Genomic DNA, 22,427 nt, shown 5'->3' with positions numbered 1-22,427 from the left:
GCTGGGCGCGCCGGGGCCGCCGCACCCGCACCATGCCCCAACGGAGCCTGCTGCCGCTGCCGCTGCTGCTGCTGCTGGGGGCCGGCGCGGCGGCGGGCGGCGAGGTCAATGCGGAGGTAGGTCGGGCTCGCAGGTGCTGTGCCCGGAGCCCCCCGGCCCGGTCCTGCCTGGCAGCGCCGAGCCGAGCTGCCCCTGCCGCTGCTCGGCCCTGCCCGGCGGGGGCACCTGCGGGTGGAGCCGGGGCTTGGGGCCGCGGCTCCTGTCGGGAATCCGGGCTTGGAGCCAGGGGCACGGACTGGGCGGGAGCTGGAGGTGAGGGTTTTGCATCTGAGCATATGTCTCTTCCTTCCGCAGCACTGACTCCTGTGTTCCCCGCGTGCTTGCATGCATACGTGTGGCTGGGCACGCGGCTCCTGTCACCTTCGTGGTGATGTTACCTGTGCGGGCCTCTCTGGCTATGTCTGCTCTGTGTGCCTGGGCTGGGGCCCTTCCCTGGGCATCTGATGTGCTTGTTAGTCTGGCTTCGCTCTTCCTATGCCACCAGCTGAAAGTTGCTGTGTGGGGTGCTGCTTGCTGTCTCTTCTCTGTCAATTGCTCCAGCAGCCTTTCTGCTCCTGTGCCCTGCTGGCTCAAGGGCATGTGTAGCTTCCTCTGTAGGGAAGGGGGAGAATGTGATATGGGAGTGAACGGCAGGGCTAAACTGCAAAAGAAAATGCAGCCTGCTTGGAGCGTGTGAAGCTGAAGTCGGTTCCTTGTTTCTGGTTCCCAATTCCTCTTTCAACTTGATACATGATATTATTGTATTTTTGTTAGTAAATATACATTTCTGATGAAATTCTAACTCTCTGGCATGTCTAATTCATTGCTAACAACGTTTTAATTGTGTGAAGATCGGCTTTGAAAAAGGAATTGGGGAATAAGGAACCAACTTCAGCCTCATTTTGAGCGCGGAAGGTGAGGGACCAGGGCACGTGCTGTTGTTGCTCGGTGTCCTGCACTCTGGGGGTCTAAATGCGCAAGGCGGTGAATGCCCTCATCTTAAGTGGGAGTGAAAGGGACTCAGCATCTTTCAGGGCGAGGCCCTTGGCTGGAGAGGATTAGGAATGCTACTCAGGGCCTGGGCCAATTTCCCAGCCTGAAAAGAAAGCTCATTGGTGACCCCTGCTGCCTGTCATGATAAGAGGTGTTGATGGAACTTTGGAAAAGGATCTGCTCTTCTTTTCCTGTGGTGGTAGCCGGGCACAGCCTAATTGGGGAAGGAAGAGACCAATTACAGTATACTGTACTAGGCCTTTGCAGAAGCCATTTGAATGTGAGCCAGCTCCACCACTTAATCTCCTACTGGAGCTCCACTGATTGAGGTGCTGTTGGTGTGACTCAGGAAAGGGCTAGTGATGAAAAGGGACCATGACAAGAAAGAGCCTGATAATTCCACTCTTCCCCTAGTTGGCACTTCTCATGGCAGTATCTCAGCTGAGCCCCAGCACTGGCTTGGCAGTGGTTCTGGGATAGGGGGAGCAACAGATGAGATGTGTTGATTGGGGGAGGCAATGAAGAGCCCATTACTGAGAGAGGGAAGAGGTGATGAGCTGGGGTGGAAGCAAAATTCCAGAGCTGTCTGGGGAAGAAGGAAACTGCTACCATTGGTACTGGTATATGGTCTTGCTTCCACATGTGGGCCTGAACCACACAGGAGCAAGAAAGGTCACAGTTGGAGGACTGAAAGTGGAGCAAACCTGGTCATGAGGAACCTGTTTAGACAGACAAAACACTATGCAACAGGCTTCCCATGGCAGGTAGGTTCCTGCTCCTAGGGAGCCTGTCGTCCAGCTCATTCCTGGGTTGAGATGCTTCTGACATTTCACAGGAGTAAGGTCTGGGGAAGATATAATGGAGAACTGAGAAGTGACTGGTGTTGTATGGGGGGTAGGTGACTCTGGGTGGAGTGGGAGTGAATGAGTAAGCCTGCCTTTTCAAGACCATCCATTTTGAACCTTCTCTAGCTTGGGGTGCTAAGAGATCCAGTACATGCAGCTAGACTCTTGGCAGACCCAGGCAGACTTTTTAGTATCGGTCCCCTTTCACCAGAGATAATGATGATTTATAATAAAAAAAAAAAAAATTGGGCCCTCTTTCTGTCTGGGCCCTGGGTGGCTGCCTGGTTCGCTGATGCCTGTGTTTAGCCCCAAATACAGGCTGGTATGTCAGTAATCTGTGTGACCAACCTGGTAAGGCGAGTGCTTGTTAGGATTAGGTGTGTCTGACCCACTGAGCCCCTAGCTGGCTTTTTACATCAGAGAGGTTAATGACTGACTGGGCCTGAGAGAAAAATGCCATCTCCCAAACAGAAGGGTGAAGGTGGAGTGAGCCTGCTACTGCTGCTATGTCCCTAATTGTACAGATGGCTCCCGTTGCTATCTACAAAACATAGGTGTGGATGGCAGGCAACATCCAGATGGGGGAGGGGGGAAAAAAATCTCTCTCTTACTACTTAACACCAATCCCTGCATCCAGCTGAGGGGCACCACATTGGCCCTAGCTGAAGACTGTGATCTTGGCAGGGCTGTGAGGGAATAAAGCAGCAGGGGGGAGCACTGGGGGAGGGGAGGGAAGGAGAAGGCAGGTCTGCGTGGGGTGGAGAGTAGTCTGGCTGTGTAGATATAGCCATTTCCCTTGTACTGATTGTCTGTCTCGCTGCTGCCCTTGAGCCGTGTTTGGGGAGTGTAATCACTTAATCAGGCCCCTGCACACACCGAGATCCCAGAGCTCTGGAAGCTGATTCTATTTCCAGCTCCATCTGAATTCCCCACCCCCCGGCAGCTTCTGGGGGATCAGTGTGCTTTCCCCTTGCACCTCAGCCACTGGCTCAGAGGCACCAGCCCAGAGCTCCTTCCCCAAGCAAGCCGACCCCCCCCCCCCCACCCCCCCCCCCCCACCTTCTTTTAATCAGCCCAGCTGGGCAGGGCAGGCCCAGGAGTTCCTTCTAGGATCCAGTTACAGAGCTGGATTTCCCTTCCACCCAACAAGTTCCTGCCACTTAGCAGTGCCTGCAAGTGCAGCCCCCGTTGGAAATGCAACAGACAGCATGGCTCTGGCAGTTAGAGTGGGAAGGTGAAATGCTTAGGTGTCTGGCTGGCCCATGGCCCCAGGCCTAACCCTGAGTCTCCTTCCAGGGTGGATGAATTGGTTTGACTTGGGTTTGGACCAGATCTCTGCCCTTCCTTTGAGCTGAACTCTTACGTGAACCCTTGAGGTTCAAACTGGGCTTTGTGCCTGTCTGCCTGCCACTGTCTATATCCTAGGAAAGGTGTTATACTGGTTCCACTACCTGCAAAACTTGGCAGCATGGCATAGGGTAAGGGTATAGCATTCTGCTCTCTTGCTCCACGCCAGTTGCAGCATGTCTAATAGCCCTATCGCAGCAGCAACACCCACATTCCATGCACCGCCCACAGTGGGTCTGGCATAAAATTCCAGCCAGCCAGAAACTTTGGGAGACCAGATAGCAACCTACATTGGTGAGTGCACTTTCATAGTTGTTAGGGGCTGAAAGGGACCTTACATTTTAAAGGTAACCTTGCCCAAACTGAAAGCCTTTGAAAGCACTGGAGGCAGGCGGTGTACAAAGAGATTGAGACATTGTCTTGATCTGGCAATGAGGGTTTAATTGTGTGTCTAACCAGCATGCATTGCTGATTGCACATGCAAATTAGCACCTGTACAGTGACATGGCACAACCCCAGTGATTACACGTAACGATTTTCAGCGTGATTATGACTGATTCCTCAAACAGCATGATGGTATGGGGCAAACAAAGAGCAGCTTCTCATTTTCTCATGTCCGTAACATCTTAAACAACTATTAGAAGGGAAAAGGCGAAACATGTAGCCTGCCAACCTAATGCCTGCTACCATTCGGTGAAAAGCAGCTCACAGCACATGGTGAACAAGATTTCTAGCAGGGGGCAACAGACTATTATGCTTTCCAGAACAAAGGCTGAATTAAAAAGCAACTATCGCTTCAGTGGAAATTTACCAGAAACTAAGATTCACAAGTGATCATATGACCTGCTGAACTAAAGGTGTCTCAGCTGTTGGATGGATTCAGGTGACTTGCAGGTTACCATTATGTAATGGAAAGAAACCCATGCCAGAAAGCTCAATGCTGTTTCTGAATACCAGGAATCGGGTAGGGGGGCGGATGACTAATAGGAAAATAGGGCTTTGTAGTCCATGTACCAGGTTGTGTCCCAGGACATCTGGGTTCTCTTCTTGGCTCTGCCCTATGCTTACTATGTCATCTTGGGCAAATCACTTAGTCTTCTTTGGGCCTCAGTTATCCTACTTAATACCTACCTATACAGTGTATTTTGCATTTGTAAAACAGGGGTCATGATACGGCCTCTTGTGAAGTGCTTTGAAGTTCACTGATAGTAATACCTAGCTCCCATATCCACTTTTTTTCCATCAGGCTGTCAGCTGTCTGGGATAGGGCCCATCTCTTTGTTCTTTGTCTGTACAGTACTTGGTACAATGCATCTCTGGTCCAGAACTGGGGCACCAAGGTGCTATATAATATAATGCTATAATAATATAGACCTACCGGATCACTGGCCCAGGACTAGGGCCTGAAGGTGATTACTGATGTTGAAAGGATTTTCACTGGCCTGTATGCTGTCTGTAGCTATGGCAAGGTTTTGTGTGGATATTTTGTAATGGGGGGGGTGACAGTACTTATTGTTTTGTTATATCAATTATTTACTTAGTAGTTCCTGAAAAGGAAAAGGTGAAGCTGGGGAGTCTGTTGGTTTTGGTGAAAAGGTGCTGGAGCTTTCGGAGCACAGTGCAAGCAAGTCCATGCACATGAACAGCTCCTAGGATGGGGACACTGATATTTAACACTTGGCCTTCCATTGGGCGGAGTGGGGGTCACTGCAAACATGGCAAATGCCTATGTCCAAGTGGAGCCTGAGTGACCCAGCAAAGAAAGTGTCACAATTGGGGGGGGGGGGGAACGACAAGAATTTAGTAAAGTCTGATATTGTTTCCACTTGCTCTTTCAGCACTTCCCAACAGGGAGACTTGGGAGGGGTTTGCTTCCTTTCCATGCCCCACCATGAACAAAATCCTCCTTCCTATTCAAGTCCACCCATTGACGTGGCTGTAGAGATGCTCTTACTCTCACAAGTATAGTGTTATCCAGTAGTCTCAGCCTGCCCTTTGATTCCCTTTGAGGTCCTGGCCATGTTCTTCTTTATACTTCATTTTCCCCATTTGTCCAATGGGTACAATTCTTACACTTCTATATTGGGTTTTGTAAGCCTCAAAGGAAAAGGTCAATCTAAATGCAAAGCAGCATGATCCCATGGTTTGCATTGTCCCCAGGTTGCCCCATATCAGATATTGGGCATTAACTAAGTGCTAGGCAGTCAGAAAATAAGTCTAGTGCTTTTTATCAATGGGCTGACCATGAGAAGTGCAACCAATCCACTCCCCTCTGAAATCAATGCCATTTAGGGTTTACTTTTCCTCTCACAGTCAGACCCCACCTTAGTAGGATTCTTAGTGGAGTCCATTTTGTACTCTTCCATATAGACCTTACCCAATCACATGAGCCTGCTAATTGGGCTGGTGTCCAAAGCTCTTAAAAATCAGTGGGAAATAGGCACTAGGATCCTTAGGTGGCTCCCAGCCTGGGCAGTAGCATAGCTGCCCCGAAGGGCTATGTGCACGTTCAGCAAGAGTTTTCTGTACAATCCACCACCCACCACAGCAGAGTGCTCATCTAGCATGTTTCAGCCTTAACTTCAGCTAAGACACTTTAACTAAAGATGGATTTGTGCAGGGCTGTGTTGCTGAATCTGCAGCCAGCCTGTAGAGAAGAATGAGCAGTTAATTGGGGCCATCAACTCTAGAACCTAACGCCAGTGATCACAGTGACTTGTTAAGTACTGACAGTGAAACAGTATTAGCAGAAATACTCAGCTGGAATGCCTGTCCCACCTACCTTGTATACCAAACTCCTTGCCCTAATGTTCACCCCCAACCTTCCTGCTGCTGGCTTGTGTAGCCCAGCCTTTCATTGTCAGGGCAAACATTTGTGACTCCCTGAATCTTGAAATGTGGGGGTAGAATAAAGTGAATTAAACTGAATCTCAGAATATGCAGCTGGGGGCCACCCCACTGATCCTGTTGTTCCATTTTGTATTTAACACATTAAAGCCCTGCATTGCTGAATGTAAATAAAGATTCTGCAGATATCCCTGCCCATCATATCAGAGCTGTGTTCAGTCCAAGGACCTGGCATAGAATCAGTTGTGGAGCACACACAATGCAAAGGGCTATTATAGAGTTGCCCACCAGACATGCACATTGGTTTCTATTTCAAGAAGGCTCACAAAGCAACTCCATGAGCTGGCTCAAAGCTCATGTATATAGTCCAAGCTGCAAGCATGGTGTAGGCTTAAAAGATCTATCATCTTAGCTTCCCATGACAGTAGGGTGTCTCAGTGGAGTACTAGTGAAGGTAGGCAGGGTGAGAGGACTGTTTCAAAGCTCTTTGCTTCAGAGTTCAGGGTTTCATCCATTGGGAGGGCAGTGTGAGAGAGCCTGTCTGGGAGAGCCTCATGGCAAGAAGACATGAAGTATGGGGAAAAATGCAGGTGTCTGCAAGACCTACCTGTGCCATAGATGTAAGCTTACCCCTGTATTGCTAAGGAATCTCTGCTCAGTGCAGTGGAACCTGCCAGGGACCACCTTTCTAGCCTGGGCAAGGGTGATCCTGAAACACAGCTGGAACAATAGAGAGGGGAGCAGTCACATAAAGATGGTGGCTCTTTGGGCAGGTAGCCTTGTGAGGTGGCGAGGGCCAGGAGGGGTTAGCAGGTGCAGTACAGACAGGCTTTGCTCTACAGGACTGTCAGGGAAGCAAATTGTTAAGTGACATGACCCCATGCTGCATCTCCTGGCCCATACACTATCCATTTGTCTCTGTGCCATAGCCCCCAATTGGCACCAGTCCCAGCGTGTGGAGTCTGCAGCATTAATCAGCTGTATGGATGGCTGTTGAGCCAGGCCTACCTTAGCCTACTGATGATCTGGGTTCTGTCCTTGATGGTCACTCAATGCAAGAGCTTAGCCAAGTATTTTGTGCTTCTGCCTCAGGAGGTGTGTGATGGGGTAAAACAAACCAAATCCTACAAAAGGTATGTAGGGGCAGCTGAGTCTACAGCCAGGTCTGTGATGGGGCATGGAGTACCCAACTAGCTCCATAACGGCAGAATGGAGAGAAAAGGGCCTGTCTCTGCAGAAGAGCCAGACAGAAGGCAGCCCCCTCCCTGCCAAGCTCAGTGTTAGCCACCCTTCATCATGCTCACCATTAGGGACCTTGGTCACATAGAGACATGTGATCACCCAAGCCTGAGAAGGTGATCCTACCTGCAGCTTTTCCTGTCCCCTTGTCTCTCTGGCCTTGGATTTTTGCAGTTCACAAGCTGTGTTGAGTGTGAGCAGGACAGGCTCCCTCAGACTCATCTGGCATTGGCCAGTACCATAGTCAAGATACCAGAGGTGACAAGCCAGTAGGCCAATCCAGTATAGCAGGTCTGCTTGGCTGTATCGTGGTTCAGATGGATTGGGACCGAACCTGGCCCTTGTGGAGCAGCCAGGCAGGATAACACCCCATTTCTCCAGGGGACACTTGTGGGCCCCAGCTACCTGGAACCCTGCTTGTGGGGGAGGAGGAAGAGCTGGCCCATGGCCCTGTGGCACTGTTTGTTTTCAGCTCTAGAGGTGACACATTCAGTTATGCATAAAAGTGGGAGCTGGGTAGGCCAGGTTCCAGGTCTCAGTGGGTGTGTATACATGTTTAAGTGCAGGGGGGCTGGACCCAATGATCTGTAAGGACCCTTCCAGCCCCTAATAACTATGAAGCTATGTGCTCTCAGGTGGGTGCTTTGATTAGAGTGGCTCCAAGTGTCATGTGCATCAGCATTCAATGAGCTTTAGTTAAAACTCCCCGAGCGCTATTATGAAGCACGGGGACACTGAATAGAATTGATGCATTAATTAATCCAGCAGACTGTTGTATCGAAGCAGACATCAGGCATGTGTATAGGTGCCCAGTGTGCCCCAGCTTTTCATGTGCCCCTCAGTAAGATAGTGCTGGCTCAAGTTGTGGTGACTTCCCCTCTAGTGCTGTGGCTAGGGAGCAATGGGGTACTGACTACTGGGTGAAATGCTGATTCATCAGCGGAAGCCAGCCCCAAAGGGCCTCCTCGTGCACATACTTATCAGTCGGTACAAGTTCAAACAGCCCAACTGCTGTCAGCATTGAGACTTTCAAGGGCTGGATTCCTCTGCCAAGGGCTCTCCCAGCCCACCCCAGAAGACCCCTGTCATCTTGACCCACTGCCTTTAAACAAACCTGCTCTAATGAGCTGCATGACATGGGGATGTCTCCTCTTCCCTCCTCTGGTGCCTGATTGCACTAATCAGTTCATTTCAGTGCTCACAGCATGACAGAGATGCCTGGAGCACTCAGTGATAATAACCCACTCCTCAGGGAGGTTTCTGATTTCACTGGTTATCATATCACCCCTGTACAGAGGAAGAAGCTGAGGCATGGCAAGGTTAAGTGACTCACATATGGCCACGCAAAGATGGCAACAGAGGTGGAAACAGTCTGGGAGTCCTACCTCCGATGCCTATCCTGCACTGCCAGGGCACTGTCACCTCACCCCAAACCCCAACTGGCAGACAGGCTGTGGCTGCTGCACTGTTCTGCATCGTCTGTCACTGCTGGAGCCAGTGAGACCTGCTCAAGGACTAACAAGGATGCCATCTTTTAATGACAAAGGCATTATTATGCTTGCAACAGGGGAGTTGTCCATCAGGTCCAGAGTTCAGGTTACATTGGCAGGACATAGCTGGTGACAACTGTGGCTGTCTCTCTGTCCAGGGCTGTTTTCCCATGTCCTTCATTGGGCATTTTTTAGGCCCCTTGCAGTAGTACCTGAATGCCTAGTGAGCCTTTGAGGAGTAAGATGGATGCCCCTGCACCCTGGCAGCTGCCACAGCTGTTTGGGAGCCCTGCATTTGGTCCACTGTGCCCCTTGACTTAGAGGACTGGCTCTGAAGTACCATCCCTTTGAGCTCAACAGCTGGCATCCCAGCCTGTAGCTGAGCACTATTACAGCCCCGTGAAGGAAGGATTTGTCCTGATGGCCTTTGCCAGCTGGGGCAGGGATGTGTTGCACTTTCAGCTACCAGTGTTTGACCCCAACAGTTGTATCCTTGCTTCAGGCCTTCAGCTGCTGGACAGAACAGACTCTCAGACTCTGCTCAGCCTGGGCTACAGTCACAGATGAAGTTTAAAGAAACACAGCCCCCCAAGCCTGTAAGCATCTTGCTGTAAAATGCAACAGGTCTCTGTCCTTCCAAGCAAGGGAGGCCACCTGCAGGCCCAGAGCCACTCACCTTGCAGTGTTCAGAGCAGCTTCCTGCTAGCAGCTTTGTGGAAAATGATACATTCTTTGCCGGGGTCCCAGTGGGTCTGGTGAAGCACAGACTCAGCCAACAGGCTCCTCCAGCCTGTAAAGAACCACCTGACCAATTACTGAGCACAGGCCCAGTGTACTCTGCAATGTGGCTTCTAGCAAACTGCACAAAAAAAATCCTCTTTGTCCCTGTACCATCCCTCCTTTCATCTCTACAATGTGGTCTCAATCTCCCACACAACCCAGCATGCACTATAAGCTGTGGAGCTAGTGGAAAGTGTCCCCTGGGAAAGTGACACTATCTTGACCTTTTGCAGTACAGGCCATGCTTCTGCCCCTTCCTCGTTCATTATCTTCTTGCTCTGTGTCACATCTTCCAGGGCAGGCATGTCGTCTCCCTGGTCCAGAAGCACTTTATATTGCTCCAGTGTTCTAACTGAGAGGTTGGTGGCCTTAATGCCCAAGTGTGCATTTCTGAACAGCCCATTTGAATGGGCCAGGTCACAAGTGAGATGCCACAGGCCCAGGCCCAGGACCTGTCTCAGAACTTCTCCCAGGTTGATGCTCAGTCCATACTTTTCAGCCTCCCTCTCTGCCAAGTACCACCCTCATTGCTGCTTGCAAGTGAACCACCAGCTCTTCTCAGCCTGTTTGCTCTGCGTTTTATCTCCCACCTCACCCAGCCCCCACCCCCACAAGAGCAGATGTGTAAATCTTCCTCTGCAGCAGCCTTCTGTCTTTGAAGTGTCCATACCAGGCTGGGCTCATTAGAGCTTTACAGCCTCCCTCCCCTGGATGCTTCAGGAAGCAGTTCCCATGCTAGTTTGGCCAGCAGTAATGACAATCCAGCTTAATGCATGTGGTGCCACAGAGTACCTGAACTGTGCCGCCTTCCCTGAGCTCTCCTCCCATTGGTCCCTCTCCAGTCCAGCTTGCCAACATGCTGGACTCTAATCCCCACCCCGCATGCCCTTGTGAACCGATGCCACGTGCTGATGCTTCAGAGAACTGTCTTGGCTGACTGGAATAGTTCTCAGCTTCCCTCCCCCTCCTGCCCATAGGCAGCCTCCCTGCTTCCTGCCAAGTGTTTGTTGGTAGAGCCCAGCGGGGCACCCTGCACTGAGACACCTGATCTGAGTTTGGGGGAGGGGGAATCAGCCTGTGGAGCACAGGGAGTTAAAAATAACAGGTAAATAAAATCAAAGCAATGGAAGAACAGGAGTGAGAGCCAAGCCCACCCCCTCCCTTGGACTGGATTGTAAGCAGCCCTGCCCTCTCCTTTGTGCTGTGCTCAGAGCTGGGGCAGGCCTGGAGGGGCCCCTTTCTGCTAGAAATATCTGTGTGTATTAGGGCAGCAGCACCAAGTGAGATCAGGTCTCCCTTGTGCTCAGCCTACCTAACAGCAGACCATGCCCCTTGTTTCTCTGGGGCTGACTCTCACTGCAGCATGGAGACTAAGGCAGAGGATCTCCCTGCAGCCTTGCCATAGTAGCTAGCTAGACCAGACAGCAAATGAATTCCTGGGGAGTGTTGACACTGCCAGTGAGGCCACAAAGCAGGTGTGGCTCCATTGTGGGGGCTGGGTGTTTGTGAGAACAAGGGGCAGGCTGGTGGGCAGAAACCAAAGGTGAAAGGTTCCCTGTCCACTGCCCAGCCAGCCCCTGGGCTAGCAGGTCTAGAGAGAACTCAGTGCACAGTGTTGGTGCCTCCCTTGCAGGCCTGGCTCCGGCTCTATGGCTACCTCCCACAGTCCAGTCGGCAGATGTCCACCATGCGCTCGGCTCAGATCTTCAGCTCCGCCCTCTCTGAGATGCAGAGGTTTTATGGGATCCCAGTGACAGGCATCCTGGATGAGGAAACCAAACTGTGAGTTCCCTTGGGGCTGCCCATCTGCTTGCACAGCAGGTGGAGAAGTAGGACCCTGCCCAGAGACTGTCCAGCCCAGTGGTGTGGCTGGCCCCAGGAGCAGACAACTCGCTTCTTGTTTCCCAGAGTCACAGGTCCAGTGCCTCTTGCTGAGAACTGAGCCCTCACAGGCAGAGCTCCTCCCCACCCCCCACAGCACCTCCAGATATGGGCCTGGCCCCACAGCCAGGGCGCCTGCTCCACTCCCCATAGACTGTCCTGGTGCACAAGGCTGCTGTATGTGCCTTCTCCAAGTTCCAGCGTGGACCCAGTCCTCTCACCTCTCACTCTGGTTGCTGTGATTGGCCTCTTCCGCAGGTGGATGAAGCGGCCCCGCTGTGGTGTCCCGGATCAGTTTGGAGTCAAGATCAAAGCCAACATGCGACGGAAGCGGTACGCGCTTACTGGGCGGCGCTGGAGCCAAACCCACCTCACCTTCAGGTACCAGCAGGCCCAGACCCCAGCTTCTAGCCATCTGCATTCTCAGTCACAGATCACTGGGGGCCAAACACATGACACAGGGGGCACATGGCTCATCACATGTTGCTTTGCACCAGTTGCCCAATGGGGTAATTCCCTTTGCCCCTGGGAACCTTACACCTGAGGAACAAGTGTGATGGGACAGTGGGCTGAGCTGGAGACCAAAATCCTTTCTGCAGCAGGGCTGGCATCTAACTGCCATGCATCAGCCTGCTAAGGGAGAGTATTTCAACTGACAGTGCACTACTGTGCATGACCTGGTCCCACAGCAAATCCAGCCATTGCACCCTGGGCTGAGTGCCGGGAGCTCAGCGGCTGCCTTGTTGGCCTGCATGGGCTCTGCACTGCTGTCACCCTGTGGCTTACTCAGCATAGTGCTCTGCTGTCTGGCAGACTGTGGACCAGATCCTTAGCTGCCATGAATTGGCTTTGGTGGAGCTAGACCAAGTTACACCAGCCGAGGAACTTGCCAGCCTTGATGACTGTTCTCTGAGAAAGATGTTCTGGTGCCTGCTTGCTTCCTGTACTTTTAAGACCATGAAATAAGACCAAAGAGTGTCCCAAACCCTCTGCCAGGGGACTCAGACAAGAGATATCCTTTTCCATGGCATTTACTGGGATACCATGAAGGAGAGGGGCCAGGCATTCAGGATATTGTAGTCTCTGATTTCGCTCATGGGTCAAGTGTGTCTCTGTCCTCTAGTGAACCACAATGCTGTGCTACCCTCGATCTGCCCCCTGAAGTCAACAGGACTTTGGACATTGATATCCCGGGATGTAAGATCAGTTCCCCCATCCGTAGCTATGATGGAGGGGTTTACTTTGGAACTGAAGTTCCCAGATGTGGTCTCAGGTGATGATCTAATGAGGGCTGCTGCTCAGATTGTATTATAACAGGACAAATTAATGATCCCTTGCTAAATCAGCTTTGGGCTAGAAATGACTATCCATCCCCTGGCAGGCAGCAAGGGCCAGACATTGAGGTACTGAGCTAGCATGTGGGAGCTGGAACTAGAAGCCAGAGTGAAGCTGACCAAGCATTCCTGCTCTCTAGGTTGAGTGGAACAGAGCCCTGCCCATAGTTTCCCACTCCTCCCACTCTAAGGAGCCCTTTCTCCCTGTGTTTGTGTGCCCTCAGCATCCAGAACTACACAGAGAAGCTGGGGTGGTACCACTCATATGAAGCCATTCGCCGAGCCTTCAGGGTGTGGGAGCAGGCCACCCCTCTGGTCTTCCAGGAGATTCCCTATGATGATATCCGGAACAAGAGGAAGAAGGAGGCTGACATCATGGTGCTTTTTGCCTCTGGTTTCCATGGAGACAGTTCCCCTTTTGACGGTGTGGGGGGCTTTCTGGCCCACGCATATTTCCCTGGCCCTGGGATGGGAGGGGACACGCACTTCGATTCAGATGAGCCCTGGACGCTTGAGAACACCGAATTGTCTGGTAAGGCAGGAAGGCTCCTTGGCATGGCTGATGAGAAAGAGTGCGAGAAGTTAGGATAATCCCAAGACATAATCCAGGTGGGAGATTCAGGGAAAGAAAGATTGTCTTTGCCAGAGCACAAGTTGGTCAGCACTCCTTGGTTCTGCCTCCAGCCTTGGGTAGAAGTGGATCTAATCTTGACAACAGGGAAACTGGGACACAGAACTCCTGCATTCAAGTCTTAGCTTAGCCACTGACTGTGGCAGGTTTTGGAAGCAGTTGTGCCAGTACAGCTGCAGGGAATGAAGCATCAACAAGGTTTGGGTGTATTTAACACCCTACCATCTAGTTTAGCGGGTCTGGCTAGATCTGGGATTTTTAGTCCCAAACCACTGAGCCCCATATTGATGACACATCTCACTAGCAGCTACACAATCCAGTTGCCAGCTTCAGCTTTTCTATTTAGCAGTTTAGCCAGTACTGTTAACCTTACCACCTCCCACCTGTCCAGCCCTGGTTATGGTCAGGTACTTATTGAGAAGGGCCTAGTATTGATTACTCTCTATCCTGGTCACCAGCAGGCAGAACATGGCCTGAAAGGGACAGTCAAAGGAGTTACTTCTGGTGGCTGCCAGAAGGACACTGAGTGAATGGAATAACATGGATGTATTACTGGAATGATGAATTCAGGCCTGTTGTCCTCACTCCAGAGGAGAGAGTGGTTCAGAAAGGAGTTGCAGCAGGGATGTGAGGCCTGGGAAGCCTGAGTGGGAAGTGAGGGACTAGAGGAGCTCCATTTAGTTCATTTGTTCATGAGGAGCTGATGAAGGGACCTGAAGCAGGTGCGGTTTCTGGTAACAATCTTTAATCTGGTTATGCTAAAAAGCCATGACAGGAACCAGTGGCTGGAGGCTGAACCCAGAAACTGAGACTAGAAGTGAGGTGCTGATTTTTAACAAATGGAGATAATTAAGGAGTTTAACAATTGGGTGTGTAGTGGATCCTCCATCATTTGGTACCTTCACATTAAGACCAGCTGTTTTCCTAAAAGATCTACTATAACTCAGTCCCAAAATTGAAGGCCAGAGGTAGCAGTCACTATATCGGTTCATATCCTGACCCAAGACAGAGCCATTTCTTGTGGCCTACGCACTTTGATTAAGGAAAGCACTGGGGAAGGTGCAGTCTGCCCTTCATCCAAATGCACATAGTCATCTCCATGGCAAAGTGGGAGCCCTAGGAGAGGAAGTCCCTCCCCAGACACAAGTGAGTCAAGGAAAAGATGGAAAATAACATTACATCCTGCCAATGCTGAGATGCGGGAGACCTAAGCGTTGGGTCCAGTCCCCCAGCTTGCAGATAGTTCTGCTACTAACAGTGCTGTTCTCTATCCTAGGGAACAACCTCTTTCTGGTGGCCGTCCATGAGCTGGGGCACTCGCTAGGGCTGGAACATTCCAGCAACCCCAGTGCCATCATGGCGCCCTTCTACCAATGGATGGACACGGAGAACTTCCAACTGCCAGAGGATGATCTCAAGGGCATTCAGCAGCTGTACGGTGAGAGAGGCTAGGCCAAGTCCACACTGACAGCCAGACACCTGGCTTCCTGCATGGCCCTGCTAGTTGCAGCAGGCCAGAGGGGAGGTAGGAATGCCCAGCCCAGCTGGCACCTGTGCATGGCTCTGCATTGGCATGTGTGTCTGTATCCAGACACAGAGATATCACTGGGCTGCCTGGGAGTAGCAACAGGCATCAGTCACAGCTTACAGTGGGCTGGGATGGGTGCCACCCCCCCCCACAGGCTGGAGTGTGGGGGTGGTTTCAGTGGGTCAGGGAGGCACAGAAGCTCCTCCTGGCTCTTCTGCCGCAGAAGATAATGCTCTCTTGTGCCCCTGTCCCTTTTTCCTGGGAGGAAGTGTTTCCATGTCCACAAGGGCAGTAAGTGTCCAGAGTCTGTCCCTTAGTGGTTGTAAAGGCCAGGGGCAACACTGGGAGGTTGTAGCTAGGATAGAGAGTACCCTGCTGAGATGTGACATGAGCACTGTGCTGCTGACATATCAGTTCTGCTGTAGTTATGACAGGCACCTGCACTCTCAAGAGTAGCAGGCTCTAAGTTCTCCCCTTGCTGCCTCTGTGCAGTCCCAGCTGCCAGTGTCTATAAGGTTGTTTCCACACAGCCTGTTGGGTCCTGGCCAGGCTCAGGAGACTTATTTTGATACTCTCTTGCAGTTGCTCACTGTCTCCTTCCCCTTCTCTGCCTCAGGTACCTCTGATGGAAGGCCTCAGCCCACCAGGCCCCTCCCAACTGTGACACCCCAGAGACCCGGAAGGCCAGATCATAGACCCCCCAGGCCACCTCCCCCTGGTAAGCCAGACCGGCCCCCAAGACCAGGCAGCCCAGACCACCCCAGAACCACGGACCGCCCTGACCAGTATGGGCCAAACATCTGTGACGGGGACTTCGACACCGTGGCTGTGCTACGCGGGGAAATGTTTGTGTTTAAGGTATCAGGCACTGTCTCCCCTCTATTTCCCAACCCTTTGTCCCCCTAGATCACTTCCTCTCTGTTCCCTCCTCCTATCTCTATCCCTGGCATTTTCAACATCAACCCCTGAGGTCCCTTCCAACCCTGCAGTTCTGTGAGCATGCCCTGCACTGCTGACTGAAGCCGTTTTCCTCCCCCTTTACATTTTTTCTGTACACCCTGCAGCCTACTACTGAGACCCCTGGGTGCAGGGAGGCAAGGCAGGTGTGGGAGTTTGCTCCAAGCTGCTGCCGTGGCAGCACCAGATGCGAACCGCCAGCCAGAACCTAGAGCAAGCCAAGCCCTTGCAATGTGTGGGTAGAAGACCCATGCAGTGACAGGCTATATCCCACCACACAGATAGGCCCAGGGTGGGTGAGCAAGCTGCCCCAGCTCCTACTACCCCAGTAGCTTCTGCTGAGTCTTGGGGCTTGGACTCTCAAGGCAGGGAGGAGCAGAAGGGACTGTTATGACCATCCAACTGATGCTGTTTTCCTATAGGGTCGCTGGTTCTGGAGAGTTCGCCATAACCGTGTGCTTGACAACTACCCCATGCCCATCGGGCACTTTTGGAGGGGCCTTCCTGGGGACATTGATGCTGCTTATGAGAGACACGATGGCAGATTCGTGTTCTTCAAAGGTGAGGGACTTGGCCTGGGGGGGTAAAGAGCTTTCAGCGCTGTGTGTGACTGTGGAACTTAGTGCTCCTGCACTGAGCAGACTTCCCACCTCCAAGGCTGCCAGTGCCCTCAGTCTTGGCCCTCTGGGCCCGACACACACACACTTACAGACCATTGGTGGTCCACAGACTACAGTTTGAGGGCCTCTGTTCTAGACCAAGCTTCCCCTCCACCCACAACTATCTAAGTCCTAGGCTGCTCTCAGGCATCAGGCCTCCAACTCTGAAGCAGAGCGTGGTGGCTTGGTGAGGTGGACACTAAGCTGAAATGCTCCCTTTCCTTGTTAGCAGTTTACTTGGAGTTGGTGCTACAGGACCCTGTGACTCTGGGTTGCTATCTGTCTCCCTGTCCTGTCCCCCTCTCCCCCACCCACCCCTCCAATGACAGAACCAAGGCTGGAGCCAGTGCTACTATTCATTCCCCAACAGACAGGCCACACCCCATCCTTCCACTATCTCAGTCTCTTTGTGTCCAGGACAGATCAGTGGATAGAGAGTGTTCTTGGCTGTTGGTATTCTGGTCCCTCCTGCCAGTGTCCTAATGCAGAGCCCCAGAGCCTTGAACCCTGAGCCCTGGCAAGGCTCCATGAAGACAGAATGGCAGGGAGGTTTCCAGGGCTCAAGGAGAGCTCTGGCAAGGCTCTTGCTGCTAGCCATCTGGGCACTGGGACAGTTCCTGAGGTGAGGCTGGGGTAGGAGGAGCCATGGGGGTGGCACTGCAGGCTATGGGTTGGGGCCAGCTGAAGATGCTGCAGCAAAAAAATTCTACATCACAGAGGCCAAGCAGGGCCAGTGCTGGGAAGTGGTTGATGAGCACAGGCCCAGAGGGTTTAGCCAGGTCTGCCTGCAGCTCCCCTGGAACAGAGAATGTCCCAGGAGGCTGGAAATGAGGGGGCTGCACTCCATGTGTGCTGGGTGGAGGGCAGGGTGACTTATGGGGACACATGCGCATGCACTCATAGGTTGCATCTCTTGCCCTCCCTTCTCGGCCTTATCTTCTCCTGTTTCCTTGCCCAGGGGATCGGTACTGGCTATTCCGAGAGGCAAACCTGGAGCCGGGGTATCCACAGCCCCTTACCAGCTATGGACAGGGCATCCCGTACAACAAGATCGACACTGCCATCTGGTGGGAGCCCACAGGACACACCTTCTTCTTCCAAGGTGACAGGTGGGTTGGACCTGCTGTGAAATGGGGCACTGGTGAACCACATGGGCTTCCAGGGCCAGGGGGCTGAAGGAGCAATCCAGGATGACCTTGTCCGAGGTCCAGTTGTTCCCTATTGTATGTCCCCAGTGGCTTTGCCCAGCTTGGGCTTGGAGTATGACATCCCAAGCACTGCTCCTTCCTTTGCTTCCCCCAACTAGTCATACTGCAGCTCTGGGGGTCTTCTCTTGGGAAGTTCTGGCCTGTCAGGACACATAGCAACCACCCCTCTCTGCTCTGGGACAGCAGTACAGTGGAGATGATGGAGCCCTGGCAGGAAACAGGAAATGGGAGCTGAGGGTCTGAAACCCAAATGCCTGGGAGTGTCACTATGCTGGGAACTGTGAGGGAGAGGCAGCTTTTGGGGGGAGGGGGAGAATCTGGACTGAAAGTGAAATGGGCCGGACAGGGTAGGGAGAGGGAGGAAACAGGCTGCAGCAGGGGAGGAAGGGGCTGGCTTTGTTCTTACCAGCTCCTCTACTCTAGAGAGGATCCTGGAAAACAAATACTTGCTGGCCTCTGGCCAGGGCTCTTATCTCACTCCTGAGGTGCTTGCCCAGCAGCCTGGCTCATCTTCTTCCTGCAGGAAGGTAGATCCAGAGCGGGAGGTGTTGATGTATCACCCCCTCTGCTGCTGACCTCCACTCCCCACCCTGCTCTGCCCCCACCAACCCACCCACCCTTGCCCCCACAGCACTGAGGAGCAGAGCACAGTATAGAGGAATCTCTCCTCCATGAGTCATCCCTGGCTTGGCAGGATGGAGCTCCCTTAGGGGCGCTGTGACTGAAGCATAGACCTGGGATTTAGGATACCTGGGTTTCCTTCTTGGTTCTGCTGCTGGCTGGCTGGGGGCAAGTTGCTTCACCCCTCTGTACCTCAGTGTCCACTACTGAACAGCAGTGACAATGATGCTGCCCACAGGGATGCTGTGAAGTGCCTGAATCCTTGGGGTTGCAGCACATGCCAATGGCAGGTGGTTAAACTGGGATGGGGCATGGCTGAGGCATCCCACTGAGCTGCCTGAGATCTGAGCGGGTGAGGTGCTCCCTGTTGGCCCTCAGCATCAAGAGCTAGTACACTAGCCCAGCTTCCTTTGGGCAAGGGTACTTCAGGGATTGCAGGCAGTATGGATCCACTGAGTTGTATGCATGTCACTTACAAGGACATCCATTCCCATGCAGGTACTGGCGCTTTAACGAGGATGCCCATGCTGTGGATCCTGGCTACCCAAAGCTGATCACTGTGTGGGTGGGAATCCCCTCTACCCCAAAGGGGGCTTTCCTGAGCTCAGACGCTTGTAAGTGAAGATTCAGGAGACCTTCTGCCCAGACATCCACACCCCTTACAGGATCCCCACCTAGCTGGGAAATCCTGTATCCTGGAACATCAGTGTCCAAGGGACCGAGCCATGGCTGAGGTAGATGGACCCCAGCTAAGGTTCTGGCTTAGAAGCCACTGGATCAGTGTAACCGTACTACTTTGCTTGTTACGGTGGTAGGGGGCCATGCAATTTTGGTTACAGTGAGAGCAAGGACAGTACTCAGGTTTCCAGAAGCCTTTCCTTTAACATCCTGACCCCTAGCACCAGGATCTCCTTGGTCAGAGACTGCAGCCCTGACACCAAAGGGTTAATGCAGCAGTAAAATTAAACTATCCTAGTGGCTGCTGGTGCTGAAAAGCAGCCTGGCTTCATCCCCTGAGCTGGGAAAGGACTCAGGATAGCACTCTTGCCCTGGCAGAGCTCCTCTTTCCTAGTTAGAGGAAATCCAATTTCCTCTGCTCCTTTTCCTGGTTGCTGGAGCAGAACCTGGCTGACCCATCAGACTGCAGCTCCCGTTCAACAGCACACTGAGCTGCTGCACTTCCCCGGGGGTGGGGCGAATGCCAGGGGAATACCAGGGGAATTGGGGCATGGCAGGAGCTGGGATACTGGAGGGAGGTGGCTTTGTTTGTAGTCTGACAGGGAGTGACAGGGGACAGGATACCAGATGAGGCAGTTCCTTAATGTACAAGAACATGGTGAGCCCCTAGTACTCTCTAGCATTGTGGGTGGTACCTCTGGTGATGCCCTTTTTTGGTCTCTTCCAGCCTACACCTATTTCTATAAAGGCACCAAGTACTGGAAGTTTGACAATGAGCGTCTGAAGACAGAGCCAGGCTACCCCAAATCCATTTTACGGGATTTCATGGGCTGCCACGAGGAGCTGGTGCCAGACCCTGATCCTGGCCGCCGATGGCCTGACCTGGACAGGCCTCCCTTCAACCCAGATAGCGGGGGCACCGGCAGTGACCAGAACAAGGAAGAAGGGGAGGCTGGAACACACCCTGGTGGGAGGGAGGAGGAAGAAAAGGATGAAGGAAAAGAGGATGAGGAGGACTACAGTGAGAGCGGGCCTGGCACAGACAAGGGCAGCGACGTTGACATCGTGGTGCAAATTGACGAGTACACACGGACCATGAGCATCGTTATGGTGATGGTGCCTCTGGTCCTGCTGCTCTGCATTCTGGGCCTCATCTATGTCATCATCCAGATGCAGAGGAAGGGGGCTCCCCGGATGCTGCTGTACTGCAAGCGTTCCTTGCAGGAGTGGGTTTGACCCTGGATGGCCCCTGCCTTCTCCTGGATCCCTTCAGTGTCCCTCCCCCTACCACCATGGTGCTAACAACGAAGCTTGAGAAGAGAAAGCCCCCCGAACCATTCTCTCTTAGCCGGTCTATTTATACCAAGATTTTGCACATTGAGTTGGATGTGCTCAGCTGGGCCTGCCTACCCCTCAGTTGCTTTGCCTTGTGTGTGTGGGAGATGCCTCCTGGACCCCTCCTCACCCACCTGGCTACCTGCCTTTCCTCAGCCCAGATTGAGGAGCACAGCAGAAGAACTTACCTGTGGCCCCTTCCTGCCAGGCACTGGGGGCAAGGCAGCCACCCCACAAACCAGTTTGCTCTGTCACCCCTCCCCGGTAAGGCAAGCTGGCCTGTGCCCTTCAGCCATTGATTTCTTCTGGCTGCAGGCCTGGGCTTAGAGGCTGGTCTTTGAGGGTCAAGCATTTGTTGGGGAAGGAACAAGGAGTTCCTGTGTCTGCCTCACAGGAAACACATGGACCCCAGGCAAAGAGCAGGTGCTGTGCAGCTTCCCCTTACAGAGCCAAAGCCCCAGTGCATTGGTGGGCATTTGGACTTTGTGCCCTCTTCTCAGCTCTCCTTTCTGGTGCAAACTCTGTGCAGCACCCCATCCATGCCTAATGGGACAGAACTGTCAGCACCCCTCAGCTCGGTGCCTCCTTGACAGGGCTCCGAGCCCAGCACCAAGGACTGGCCTTTAGGATGTTTCCAATTGTCCTGTGTGTAGTGTGTGTGTGTGTGTGTGTGTGTGCATTGTCTGTCCCCCTACCACTGTGTCCTGCCCTAAAACAGGAGGGAGATCCCTTCTGTGTGCCTGACAGGCAGTCAGAAGGTCATTCTCCAGGGAAATGTCCCCCAGCCTCACCCCATCCCCAGCCCACAAGGGAAAATAGTGCATCCGCAGCAGAACATCACAGGCCGTATTGGTATTGCCTCAGCTGCTGGGCTCCTAAGAGAAGTCCTGGCCCCTTTGGCAGTATCCAGGAGACCCTCTGGCAAGGCCTTTTGCTTCCCCTTCCCTCTGGGCTTGGTGAGAGGTTGGAGGTGCCAGCCCCAGCCATCTTCCTATGTTAGGTGAAGGAGCTGCTCAGTGCACTGATTCAGGGGTGTGGGACACCACTGCTCTGTACCCTTATCACATTGCCCCATTCTGACATTGCTAACTTCTAGCAGCATCTTTTCCTCATGCTTAGTGCACACAGCAGCTGGAGGGCTGGGGGTAAGGCCCTTTTTGGAGACCTTACCTCAGAGCCCTCCTTGGGCTTTGGACATTGGGTTTCCTTGGTGTTTCCGCACCAAATCATAGCAGGGGCCAGTGACATGGGGTGGGAGGTGAAGGTGGTTGTGTTATCAGCTGGAAAACTGGATTTAACAGCTGGTTTAGCTCACAAGTGACATGAGTTCAATGGTTTCAGTCTCTAGTGGGAATCTGAATGGGGGTTGGCCTGACTGAACCAAAGTCCCTGTTTTGGAGGGACAGCAGGGTTACAATAGCAAGGGGGTGGCAGGGCAAGAGTGAAGGGCATTGGCTGAGCTGAGGGGGACCCAGGACTGGGGTTGTTGCAGGGCAGGTTGAGGGGCAGTGGCAGAGCTGAAGGTGCTAGAGAAGCTGCCTCCACCTGTACTTGCCCCATGCTCCCCTCAGACTGCTGCCGATTATCCTCTTGACCCCGTCCAGTATAACTCAATGCTCCTTGGCTCCCGCAGCCTGCTGAGCCGCTTTCTGGCTGGGGGGGTGCCAGAGGGAGGTGGAGATAACATCATTGTATTTGTTTCCTGTTTAACTGTTTGTATATGGGAAACGAGGGGGGGAGGGGTGTGTATCCTAAAGATAGCCCCGAGGTCTTAGAGACCTGGGAAAGCTTGCTAGGAACTGAGTGGCCAGTGCTTTCAACCCAAGCACTTCATGCTGCTCAATTCCCACTGGGGCCTCCACTGAGTTGGAAGATGCTCCTGTGTTTGAAACCACATACTAAACTGCTTTTCATCTGCTTCCTCCTCCCCTCCTTCTCCTCTGGCTTCCGAAACAAACAGAAACCTCCGGTGACTGTGGGAACAGCTCCGGGAAAGCAGCAGTCTTTGCTGCCCA

At 52.8% G+C, this 22,427-nt stretch overlaps 1 protein-coding gene across 1 annotated transcript; it reads left to right on the top strand.

The window, feature by feature from the left end:
- The first annotated feature begins 6 nt into the window (after positions 1-6).
- On the top strand, positions 7-22,330 carry MMP15 (matrix metallopeptidase 15). Its single transcript, XM_019535477.1, has 10 exons — positions 7-116; positions 11,214-11,362; positions 11,720-11,842; positions 13,020-13,327; positions 14,703-14,864; positions 15,571-15,812; positions 16,334-16,472; positions 17,529-17,679; positions 18,898-19,013; positions 19,805-22,330. The coding sequence occupies exons 1-10, from the start codon at positions 33-35 to the stop codon at positions 20,311-20,313; spliced, it is 1,983 nt and encodes a 660-aa protein (XP_019391022.1). The 5' UTR covers positions 7-32; the 3' UTR covers positions 20,314-22,330.
- Positions 22,331-22,427: the final 97 nt, after the last annotated feature.

The sequence above is a fragment of the Crocodylus porosus genome, unplaced genomic scaffold (genome assembly GCF_001723895.1).
Source record: "Crocodylus porosus isolate Cpor-Errol unplaced genomic scaffold, CroPor_comp1, whole genome shotgun sequence".
Taxonomy (NCBI): domain Eukaryota; kingdom Metazoa; phylum Chordata; order Crocodylia; family Crocodylidae; genus Crocodylus; species Crocodylus porosus.
This window is presented reverse-complemented; position numbering and strand designations above follow the sequence as displayed.

Coding starts and splice junctions, on each gene's coding strand:
- MMP15 (XM_019535477.1), top strand. CDS start 33: ATGCCCCAACGGAGCCTGCTGCCGCTGCCGCTGCTGCTGCTGCTGGGG. Junction 11,843..13,019: donor CAAACCCACCTCACCTTCAG/GTACCAGCAGGC, acceptor GTGTGCCCTCAG/CATCCAGAACTACACAGAGA. Junction 19,014..19,804: donor TTTCCTGAGCTCAGACGCTT/GTAAGTGAAGAT, acceptor GGTCTCTTCCAG/CCTACACCTATTTCTATAAA.